Source organism: Prionailurus bengalensis, chromosome C2 (assembly GCF_016509475.1).
Source record: "Prionailurus bengalensis isolate Pbe53 chromosome C2, Fcat_Pben_1.1_paternal_pri, whole genome shotgun sequence".
NCBI classification, from domain to species: Eukaryota; Metazoa; Chordata; class Mammalia; order Carnivora; family Felidae; genus Prionailurus; species Prionailurus bengalensis.
The window spans coordinates 45,693,801-45,706,546 of NC_057350.1; the positions used below are offsets into that span (position 1 = coordinate 45,693,801).

Below are 12,746 nucleotides of genomic sequence, written 5' to 3' on the forward strand. Positions count from 1 at the left end.
AATTCTTAGTTATTTTCTTTCCTTTCAGCACCTTCCCTGATAGGTGTGGTAAGGAAGGACTGGGCATCCCAAAATAGCATTGCCCTATCATGGCAAGCACCTGCTTTTTCCAATGGAGCCATTCTGGACTACGAGATCAAGTACTATGAGAAAGTAGGTCTTATTTGGAGCTTCCTAAAGAAACTATATATACATATATATGTATATATGTATATATTGAGCATGTTGTTATATTATTTTACTTTAAAACCTGTTCTGTGACATAACCTCATACCTACTATGTCTTTCAAAACTCTAGTTTACTACTGTGCTTATACTTTTCTTAATTTGTCTTGTTTTATGTCAGATGATAAAGTTAAAAGACATAAGATCTTCATCTCTGTCATGATTTACTATAGGGATTTTTCCAACATAGTAAGAGGTAATAACTCCTTCAACTTACAGTTTAGCTGACATAACATTGTTTCTAAAATTCACTTGGAAGACATAGTAAAATGGAATTGCTAGAACCTAAAGAAGGAGTTTGTATAGCCTATATTGTTTGCCAATGAGTTTACGGTTACAATTCTCTATAATTTGGGTAGGATGATTTAAGGGATAAATGGAGTTTTACATTTAGGTCAGCTGTTTTACTTTTTTAAGAAGCCGCCCAGATAAATCTGGTTTATAAATCAACTTAATCTTAATTTTCATTTTTGTCATTTAAAATTGTTCTCAATTACTATATTTTCCCAAATTATATACTTCCTTACCTTTCTTGCATTCACATTCTTTCTTTATGTGTTTTTCCCTTTATTCCTCACTATTATGATATTGTTGCTATAGATATTATAGGAGAGGACATAACAATTCTAATATGTCTCATTGTGCTAATACTGCTCTGGAATATTGATAAAGGGAACATTAAATTTAAAAAAAATAATGTAAAAATTATATATAATTTCTAGTTGTATACTAAAGTAAGAAGGAACTTCTTGCATTTCTGTAAATTACTAGAAGCAAAGGAACATCACAAATTTTGATTTCCTTTGAAAAAATATAGGTCAAGAACAGAAATAGAAGTCTATTTTTTCCTATTCTATTGATTCTGAGCAAATGTATGTTTGAAAAAGGGAGAGGTAACTCAGTAGCCTGCCTGTACCCATTTTTGACCGTCTAGTAATTTCAGCATTATGTAGTCAATGAAAACTGTCGTCATCATGATGAATTCACATGAGTAACTCCATAGTCTAAGAAAAGAGAAATTTACTGAGTTTTAATTGGATTACAGATTGTGCACATTGGCCACACCAGCATGTGCTCAGAAATCCTGCTGAGCTCTCCTTTCAAACGTTACAACCTCTAGCATGCTGTCACAAAGTAAACATATTTTCTGTCTACTAGATTAAGTAGATCTTTAGATATGCAAAAACTCTCATTATTTAAAAAGCAATGGGCACAAATATATCAGCAACTTTTCAGAATGAAAATATCCCTCTATGCTTTATAAAGGCTATATTTTGTACACAGAAAATAATTCTCATTTTATAGTCATTTATGTTTCAAATGTTGTAAGATGAAGATAACTTGTAATATTTCCAATTAAGGACAAATCATACAGATTCTGTAAAAAGGGAACCATAATCATCCAATCAAAATTTTAGAAATCAATAAAATTCTGAAAGATGCTGGCATAATTTTCCCGTTTTAATGGTGGAATAAATAATGTGATGAGGGAGTCTATTTTTAAGAAAATGGCAATGATGCAGTGCTAATGGAGTTACTAAATTTGTAGTAAACATGGAGGTGGAAGCCATGGATTCCTAGTTCATGTTCTGATTGTGATGCTCATTATGCCTATGGCCAAGAAAAGTCAATTAATCTTCCTATGTCTCACACTTCATTTTTACAAAATGGAAATGAAGAAAGATATCAAGTCTTCTAGTGGGTTGTAAAGATTAATTTTATAAACAGACCCAAAGATGGAAATCAGTATTAGAAATCATTTAATTTAATTTAAGAATTAGCAGGCGCCTGGGTGGCTCCATTGGTTAAGCGTCTGACTTTAGCTCAGGTCATGATCTCACAGTTTGCAAGTTTGAGCCCTGTGTAGGGGCCTCTGCTGACAGCTCAGAGCCTGGATCCTGCTTCATATTCTCTCTCTCTCTCTCTCTCTCTCTCTCTCTCTGCCCCTCGCCTGCTCACACTATCTCTCTCTCTTCAAAAGTAAATAAAATTTTTTAAAAATTAAAAAAAAAGAAAGAATTAGGGAAATAATTGACATATAATATAACATAGAATTATTATACAATAGCATGGGAATTGTATACAAACTAAATAAAGATCATCATTTTTTCATATGTAGAGGCAACCAATCAAAGTTGTTAGAATATCAAACCTTTCAGAGAGGTTTGAAATGATTAATAGGATTAAAACCTTTCCCAACCATGCCTTCATATTGTAACTGTACATTTTACCTATTTGCTTCTATAAAGTGATTTCTCCTTCCAAGCAAATATTTTTTTAAAAACTTATAACAAGGACAACTTATAATAGAATTCCTAGTTGGAAGTGCTAATTTCCTTCTTTATTAGGAACCTAAATATTGCAAAATACAAAGAAGAGCAAAATACAAAGAAATATATGTACAAATGATGCTAATTTTGGAACACAAATATCCCCTCATATGTGTATATGTATGCATGGTTACATAAATATAGAGAAACATAGAATGGAATAGAGTGTACACCCTGCTGTTTCAAGTGTTGCGTGTTGAGTTGGAGTGCAATGGGGGACAGAAGTATATGAATGGAGGCAAGGAAGAGAGATGGAAGTAGCAAGCTTAGGTAAATATGGATGGATGGATGGATGGATGGATCCTAAATCTCATTGCCCATAAGCAATCCCTGAGACAGGATTTTGTTAGCAAGTGATTAATTAAGAAAGTTCCCAGGAAAACCGACTGAAGAATGGGGAGGCAGGACTATAAGGGAGTTCTGGAATAAATTACATCTCAGAGTTCATCCTATGGAGATAACAGAAGCTGAGCTCCCATGCTCTGGCTCCAGTCAGTCATTGGCTACAAGTCTTAATGAGATGTACAGAAAAAAAGTCATTGGCACTTCTGTTTCTCTGTAGTGGCTTTAGTAGCCCAAGTTTAGGTCTTTAAAGAAGGTGCCACATACAAGCCTTCACAATCAAAAAAAAAAAAAAAAAAAACCATAGGCACTTGGTTGGGGGGGATTGGGAGCGGGAACACATAAAGGTGGTCCAAAGGGATCTGATGGTACACCAACTATTAAGTAAGGTAATTCAGTGGTTCCAAAGGGATCTGATGGTACACCAACTATTAAGTAAGGTAATTCAGTGCTCAAAGAGCTGTGAATTTTAATCCTGGGCTCATTGTAATATTCATATTCTCCTCAGTCTTTTAATAGGGGTGCCTCAGTCTTTAATTTGTGGCTTGTTAAACCTTCCATTTCCTTTTAATCAAAGTCAGTCTGTATTGCTAACTCATAATTAATCCACAATCAATATTTACACTATTCTCTGAGGAATTCATGCTGTTTTATTAAGTTCTTCTTAAGAGCATTATTCTATAAATCAGGAAAGAAGTTTGGTGCTTAGAATGTGCAGTGTCCACAAATATCTGAGATCAAGCAACATACCCTTGTTACCAGTGACTTTTTCTCACAGAATGTATAACATTAGAAAAAGGCACTGGCCTGGGTGGTCAAAAATTTGAGTTTGGCTCAGATCTTAATTTTCTTAGTCTGGTTTTCTCATCTATAAAATAAGGGTAGAAAAATAATTTCATAGTTCTAGCTGTTTCCAGATGCTACTATGTTTTTATCCATATAGCTTATAGATACATTATCCCATAACTCAAATAACTGTAGTTTTTCATTTATGTCTACTAAAATTAAATGCACACATACACATTGTAAAAAATATCTTACCACAGGGAACAGTAGTTTTCACATTATAATTACATATAAAAACTACCATTGTCTTCTGTGTGTGAAGAGAGGGGTATGGAGAAGAAAACATATTGCTTGTTGATTATAACTAATTAGATATTGTCTCATCAGTTAATTATTCCTCCCCAATTCTTAGTTACTTTTTTCATACTCAAAAAAATGTTTAGTTTTTTGAACTCAAGTAAATATAGTTTGAACATGAAAAGACACTTAAAATAACGAAGAAAGTCAAATATGTTACCAAAAAGTTATATTTCATTTACTTACTAACAATGCTTTTCTCCAAAAGCAGAGCCTACTCATAATGAGGGAACTGTTAAAAATAAAAGACAATTTAAGTGATACAACACACTTTATTTAACACTTTGTAAAGTGGGCAGTCTCCTCAGAGAACCATGAAATGGGGTAGAAGGTGGGAAACTTTTATAGGATAAAGAACAAAGAGGAGAAAAATAGAAAATATCTGGCTGAGGCCACATATTTAACCTTGTTTGGGGTGAAAAGGAAGAAGGAAAGAAGTACAGAGTTGACTTGGTGCTTGGGGCGGGCCGACTGGATATATGCATTTTTGGTCAGAGAATTTACAGGGGTATAAAAGTTGTATTTGGTTTGCTGATGTGGTACCTCAGGTGAGGGCAGCTCTATCTTCAGCCTAGAAAGTCGTTTCAGCAAAACTAAGACATTATCACTCCCAATCTCCCAGTCCCCACCTCTCAAATTTGCAAACCTAGTTGGCAGCTACAAAATACCAAAAATTCAATTGAACATCACACATGCCCCTTCCTTATCTCTTCCCTTCTCTCTTCACCCTTTGTGTTCACATTCTTGATTTTTCCTCTCCTTTTTGTTCTCTGCCCAAGGCACTTTTTTCTCCTGATTCTTTGTTCTTTTATTATATCCATCAAAGTTAGTCTTGATTAGAGTCATTCATGTGTGTATCTGACTCTCTCACTAGTTTATGAGCCCCTGAAGAAAGCAGATCATTTCTTGTCTTTGTCACTCAACGCTCAATCAGTGTCTGATGCTGAAACAACGGTCTGCTTTCAGTCATATTCTAAAGAAATTAGTAAAAATCCTCTTTGTTCAGCACTCATTCCCAGAAAACTGAGAAAAGTCACTCAGCCACTGTGAAATTAACCCAGCAATTTAAAAAACAGAGAAAGAAAGCCTCCAGAACTCCCTATTTCTACCTGTTCATAACAAAAACCCATACACAAATGTCTATCAACTAAGAGGACGTTCTGTTACTACGTAGAATGTAAGCCCATCAGGGCAGGGATTTCCTTTGTTTACTTTCACACCCCCAGCACTCAGAAGGGTACACCACTTCATGGACAATGGTGGTCCAGTTACATGTCAGGTACTTGTAAAAGTGTTTTTCATGGATCGAATAATTCAATCTTAATAACAACCTTTTGAGATAAATACTATTACTCTTCCCATTTTACAGATGAGGAAATTAAGGCACAAGAAATCAAAAATCACAGAGCCAGTAAGTGGTTGTTAACGCTGGCCTTGGTACTTGCATCACAATTGGATGTCTCAAAAAGTCAGTGCTTTCTGCTGATATTGATTTTCTGGGTTCCCCGAGGCCAAACCCTTCATTATTCTCCAACGCCCATTTTGCATCTGTAAAATGGCAGTGATTAAACATACCTATTTCACCAGGGTGCTATACAGCTCCACTAATCACCAACTGGTAGCTCATTTTGCAAACATGAATCCCCCATAAAGGTTCATTATTTTTACATCCAGTATTTAAAGACACTGTGACTGGTAAAGTCTTTTCCTAAAGTTCTCTTGTTAATTTTTACCACGGTCAGCAGTTTTTAGATTTTGTTCAAGAAAACTCATCATGAGAAAGGAAACATTTCTTATATCCAGATGGTCAATAATTATCTACATAAAATACTGAATTAATGTATCTGCCATTGTTTCACCTAGTTTGCTAATAAAGTATCTATTAGTTTTGTATAGAATTACATAATTTCATGTCATGAGAACAACGTATTATTTTAAAAAAAGGTGAGGAGATTTGTAGGAAGCTTTCGATTATGGGAAATATTTTTATCTGTCAGGGGTGATTTAAGTTAGGCTCTTTTGAGAGAAGTTTGCATTCATGGTGTCCTTTATGAAGTCACATGTTTCTCAATACCAAACTTTATACAAGTCTCTTTGTTTCTCCCCTCCTCTCTTATTCTACCTTCTCAAGATAGTTTTACCCCAGATAACAATTCAATAAATAGTGAATAGCTTTTTTTTCCCAACGATAACATAATCAGTAAATCTACACTTAATTTGATTAAAAATAAAATAATCAACTACAGACATTTTTTTAAAAACTTCCCTTTTTAGAAAATGGTCAGTGTACCTTCCTAATTTTCTTTTGTTATATTTCCTTCACTTTGGTGTTTGAAGAAGTAAATTTTCTCTTCACTTCAGAATGCTATCCTTAACCTTCATCCACTCTTTAGTTCAGAAGCATATCTCCTTCGTTCTTTGCACCCTCCTTTCCCGGTAGCATCTCTACCTTGTACATTTTGCAACCTAAATATAAACTTGCATGTAAACCTACATGTGGTTATTATGTACTAAGAAAAGTGGGATTGAGAAAAGGGCGTAAGGATCGCCTGAATCACACGAGGATCTTGTTGAAAGGCATACATACTATGATTCAGTTGATTGGAAGTGGGTTGGGGGCATGGCGAATGGGTTGAGGATTTGCATCGGGAACCAGCTCCCGAGGGATGCTAGCAGTGTCACTCCAAGGACTGTGCTTTGAATTGTAAGTCTCTAGAGGCCCTGATTCTCCATTACCTCACATTGCCAAGTGTGGATAGGGAGGAAATAATCATGACCTTCTAAACATACTCAGGAACTTAAACATTGAACCATCTTTATAAATGGCTAAGAACTTTATAGGTATTATAAGATTCATACAATATTCAAACCTAATATGTTAGTTTGAAGTAAAATGCAGTAAGGACCAAGTCAGTTTCAGATACAATTGAGTGCTTGCTTCTAAGGAAATCAGCAAATTCCTGAGCTGTTAAAGTTTTGTGTTGTTTTTTTTTCTTTCTTTCTTTCTTTTTCATAATCCTTACTTGTTATGATGTCCACCACGGAGAAATTGGATATGAGCATTTGGTACTAATTAAAACAACATTACCTGATGGAAAATGGACAACAAGGGAATTTACTGATACAAACACTCATTAAGGAGATTTCATAGCCAATTTCCATGTTGTGCAGCAAACACCACACTGTGCAGAAGGCTGCCTGGTTTAGTGAGCCCAGGGAGTTCCACGGTGCCTGGGGCAGAGATTCTCAGGATAGCAAGCCTGGGACAGGTGCCAGTACTGAATCAAAAGTGGCATCTGTATGGGTTTCACATACCAAAATAGAAAGAAATTTAAAAGATATTTATACTATTTCATCAAGCATAAAGTCTACACACATATGAAAATTACAAGTGTCTATTAACTATTCTAGTTTAAGTTCTCTCCATTTTCATACAAGTTATACTATCTTTATCTTTCATTTGATTTAAAAAATGGATTCACTTAAAATTATAGAAGCTGAGCTTAGTATATCAAAGGCTTGGTACATCCAAAAAAAGGGAAAAAATTAGTTGGGAGAAGTAAGTACTCTAAATATATTTCATTCAAAAGTTTATACCTAAATTTATAGACTGAAATGAAGTTATAAACATAATGAATGTCAAAAATTTATGTTCCTGTTTCCAAGAACAGTAAAACTATACTCCCTCCATTGTGCTCAAAGGGCCTGGGATTCTTTGGGCCATATACAGTCACCAGAAGTGCCATCCTAGCCCTGAAGTTCTGTGTAATACTAGGTAAGGCTGCACATTAATTAACTACACTTCTGCCAACTTGCTATAGTTCAATCAACTCTAAATTTCACAACATTTTAATTCAGTTTCACATCCTGAAGTCATAATCAGTTGCTTTGATATTCTTGATCATACTTTTCTTAAACTGCTTCCTCATCACTTTCCTAAATTCCATGTGTTTCTCTCTTTTTTGATGAGGTTAGGGTAAACTAAGTAGTTTTCCAATTCTGAAATCCTATGGTTACATAAGCTTATTATTTTTATTGTGTCTTGCTTTGCTATGCAAGGTAACAGTAAATAATCAAGTAAGAGTAATGAAAGAATGAGAGACTTGATGTTTCCAATGAAAACATGAAATATTTAAAAAAATACAGAAGAGTATGTAAAAACCTTAAGGAATAAATAATCATCCAATTTCTTCAACAATCTAAATCTATATATTTTAAAACCAGGTTTTGCATTTCTAAAGAAAGAGAAAAATATGAGTATTTTAAAATGATTAACTACTCACACATAAATTTCCACTTTCTCTTAAAAGTTATTGAGAAGGAGGGGTACCTGGGTGGCTCAGTCGTTTAAGTATCCAACTTCAGCTCAGGTCATAATCTCATGGTTCATGAGTTCGAACCCTGCATCAGGCTCTGTGCTGACAGTTCAGAGCCTGGAGCCTGCTTTGGATTCTCTCTCTCTCTCTCTCTCTCTCTGTCTCTCTCTCTGTCCCTCTCTGCTCCTCCCTGACTCATGCTCTGTCTCTCTCTCAAATATAAACATTAATTTTTTTTTAAGTTGTTGAGAGGGAAGAAATAATGCAGGGTTATAGAACCACAATATCAAATTGTCAGTGGATCACCAATGTCCCTTTGCATGGGGGACAGTGGTGGAAAACAACACTAAAAATTATTCTAGGTAAAGTATTTGGGCCTGCCAAGAATTAGTGTAAAAGAGTATGCAAAATTAGTGTTTTACTGTTATATTTTCATTCCTCCAGAAAATTCCTTCTGGGCAATACCAAGGACACAAATTCAAACTTTCTCTAAATTTCTGATCTATTTTGGTGAAAATCAGACCAAAAAACTCACTGACAGACACCAATTTTTCTAATGTATATTTCCTTGAACTGACACTGCATTCAGCCTTCAAAGAACTACTCTTCCATTAGCGGAAAATGCAAGTATAATGTTGCTACTTTTGAAAGTTAAATACACAAGTCAGACATCTAACTTTCCATCCTAAAATGATGGAAGAATAAATACAACTATATAATGTCTGTAGGTAAATCTTGCCAGATTTTCTAATATAAATTTCAAGCTAAGAGCTGCAACTATATTCTGTTATATTACCCTTAGCAAGTTTTTTCATCACTGGCCTTATTAAAATGTTGACTGAATCATATTCCCTGGGGAGAAATGTAAGCTTTGCTTACTTTAAATGTAGTTAAAAATACAACCATATTTTTGCCTATTCTTTAGACAATTACCATGTGGGGCTGGCAGTACAAACATAATTACCAATTCATAATATTATCCTTTCTCTTCTCATACTCTACTGCTACTGTCTTTCACCCCGCACTTAATAAGAAAACCCACACATTGAACAAAGATACATTTATTTCTTCAGAGGATTTTGAGACCTGTAATTATATGAAAAATCATGTGAAGTTGTCTTGAGACATCTCCTATAAAAGACAGGGTGGCAGGGTGTATTGTTTGCCTCAGTTTTCCTTGAGGGATTTATTTAGGAAATGCTACTAGAGGAAATATGGACCATGAAGAGGATAAGGCAGAAATGAGCTATTCTTGGTAGCAAATCAAGAATTTGGTGGGGTTTTCTCCCTAGAAATAGTTCACTTCCATAAATACTTTTGTGAAAAGTGTGTATGTGTTTTGAAATGGTGCCTTTTTTTAAGTGCAGCTTTTATTAGGCTCTGTAGATTTCAAAGTATTGTAATATTATAAAGAAAATTCAACTTTTTAATAAAAATTTTCCATAAGAAATATGTGGGCTGCTCTGTGCCTCTACTGCCTGACTTGATTTGCAGGGATGTTTGTTTGTTTGTTTGTTTGTTTTTTACTGCCAGAGGGAAGTCTAACATCAAGGATTTGTAGTGTATCCAGAATTAGAGTTAGGAAACGAGCCGTTATTCACTGTAAGACCATCATTGGAGTTTTGTTGGATAAATTAGAAAAACAAAAATGAGTTGGGAGTTGAAATGTTTGCACATTTCTGATCCTTGAAACTACTTTTCCAATAGCGAATGGAGGCAGAGAACAAAGTCTTGTTAATAACTAAGTTGGATTATGGAAAAAAGTAATACTAATAACATTTACTGAGCGCACTTTACCTGTTCTAACTCATTGTAAGATGAGTTAATTAGCAGCTAGCTCATGAGAGACACCTACCTACTTCTTGACTACAACTTAGGTTTTAGCCTCCAACTGGCAACTTAATAAGAAACTTTAATAAAAATATATTTAGATATTGGGGAAACATTAAAAGTGACTAGGCTACTGTTTATTTCATTTTTCTTCTGTTATTTATTTAATTTTTGGTGTCTCTGTGGTCAATTCATCCTGATATTTTTGAAATAAAATATTCGACACATAAGAACAAATGTGCTATAATTTAAAATCATAAAGCAATTGAAATGAAACTGAACTGGAGAGTTCTATCATCTGTGCCTCTATGTAGTTGTAGACCTTGCGCAAGCCCTTAAATTTCTCAATTTCCATCATCCAAGTGAAAATGGCCTTATTATATTATTTTAAAACTCCCTTTCAACTCCTTGACAATCAAAGGAAGTAATACTTTATCCAGTCATAATGGATTTTAACAGACTTGAATTAGAATCCAGACTTTGACACTAATTAACTGGGTGCCTATAGCAACTATTATTTCCCTGAACTTGAATTTCCTCATCTGTTAGGAAAGAAATGATAACAACCAAATCAGCTGTTATGAGGAATAGATTTGAATATAGACCATCTTACTTACTCCTTGGAAAAAATTGGCATTCAATATGTATAACCTCCTAAAATTGGTATTAGTTAAAATATTGGTACCAGTTTGTGTTTTAAAAGGTTTCAGTCCCTGCACTAAGGTCCTTTGAAATTCTTGTTACCCAAACATAATGACATCTTATCCAAAGTGCACCAAAATGATTATTCTTTCTATAGATGATATGGTAATAAGTCCAACAGGTATAAAGATAGTAGCTAGTACCCTATGTAGTAAACTGCAGAGCAGAACCAGTTCCTACATTTAAAAAAATGCCATCCGCATTAGTGGGCCTGGGTGGCTCAGTTGGTTAAGTGAGCAACTCTCGGTTTCTGCTCAGGTCATGATCTCAGGGTTCATGAGTTCCAGCCCCACGTAGGGCTCCGCAGCTGGCAACATAGAGCCTGCTTGAGATTCTCTGTCTCCCTCTCTCTCTGCCCGTACCCTGCTTGCATTGTCTGTCTCTCTCAACATAAACTTAAAAAAACATAAAAAATGCCATCCAAATCAGTATTAACCATTTGATATTATTCCATAATATTATTGTATTGTCACTGAAGAATCTTTAATATAAGCATATGATAACATTTTAATTTGGAAAGTACAAAATCAATTTCTTAACATGAATTTACATAGTTCTTGAACTGCAAAACATTTGACACTAAGAAACAGAAAGTTTTTCTTACAAATTAGATATAAATGTACAGTAGTATAGCTATTAACATAGAAAAATAGTTGTATTCTGATTGTGCTTTCCAACTTAGGCTGTATTTAGCTTTCCTATGGAATTCCTGCCCTTCTATTTAAGACAAGTGTTTTATATATGAGAATAATTCTTTAAGTATGAAGTTATATTAATTTTGGCATATTTCATTATTTCATCCCTATCTAGTTGGGGTAAATTACCCATGTCCACTCTTTCATGTCTTCCCTCATGGTGTTCGTTTCTTCTTTGTCTTTCTTCTGCTCCATAAAGACCAAGTAGATTATGCAAATGATACACCACAGCGAAACATTCTCTTTCCCTCATTTCCCACCTTTGCAATAGCAATCTTCTCTCTTTAATTATTAGAAATTTATAGGGGCACCTGTGTCGCTCAGTTGGTTGGGCATCGGACATCGGCCTAGGTCATGATCTTGCCATTCTGGAGTTCAAGCCCCGTGTCGGGCTATGTGCTGACAGCTCAGAGTCTGAAGCCTGTTTCATATTCTGTGTCTCCTTCCCTTTCTCTGCCTCTCCCCCACTCACGTTCTCTCTCTCTCAAAAATAAATATTCAAAAAATTTTTTTAATTTATAAAAATAAGAATATGTCAAAAAGTAGGCAATTTGTGGTAAATAAAGATTTCATTTGCAAAGAGAGTTCCAAAGTGAGAGCATGCAAATCCTTTTAGAATTATGGAATTTAAAAATATGAATGGCCATTAGGGCAAATTTAATCTAATTCTGACGTATATTAGGATGCTAGACCAAGAGTAATTGTGGCTTCTGTGACATTGACCAGGACCACAGCACAGGTATCCTTAATGTAAGGCCAGCTCTCTTTAAATATTCCATACTGTCTCTTCTTAGAAAGCACCACCATTTGGAAGTAATTATTTAATAGCCTACCCTTACAGGAAAAGATATTGAACATTAACCTCATCTAAAGATCAACTGTATTAGTTTTCTGTTACAGTATAACAAATTGCCCAAACACTTACCAATTTAAAATAATGAATATGTATTATCTCACAAAGTATCCAAGAATCAGAAATCCAGGAGTGGTTCAGCTGCATGGTTCTGGCATGGGGTTGTAGTCGAGCTATTTTGGGCTGCAGTCCACTGAAACTGAGACTAGGGAACCTATTTCTTAGCTCACTCGTGTGAGAGGAAGATTCAGCTACTCATCCAGTGGGCCTGATCACATATAAAAGAGAATGCACATTTAAGGCCAAAGAG

General features: G+C 34.8%; 1 protein-coding gene across 2 annotated transcripts in view; it reads left to right on the plus strand.

Annotated features, from left to right (window-relative positions):
* EPHA6 (EPH receptor A6) overlaps positions 1-12,746 on the plus strand; it is an 882,015-nt gene that overhangs the window by 551,723 nt on the left and 317,546 nt on the right. For both annotated transcript variants that reach the window (XM_043593917.1, XM_043593914.1), the window contains one exon: positions 29-153. In XM_043593917.1, the coding sequence (XP_043449852.1) occupies positions 29-153 (125 nt within the window). The remainder of the gene's footprint in view (positions 1-28; positions 154-12,746) is intronic.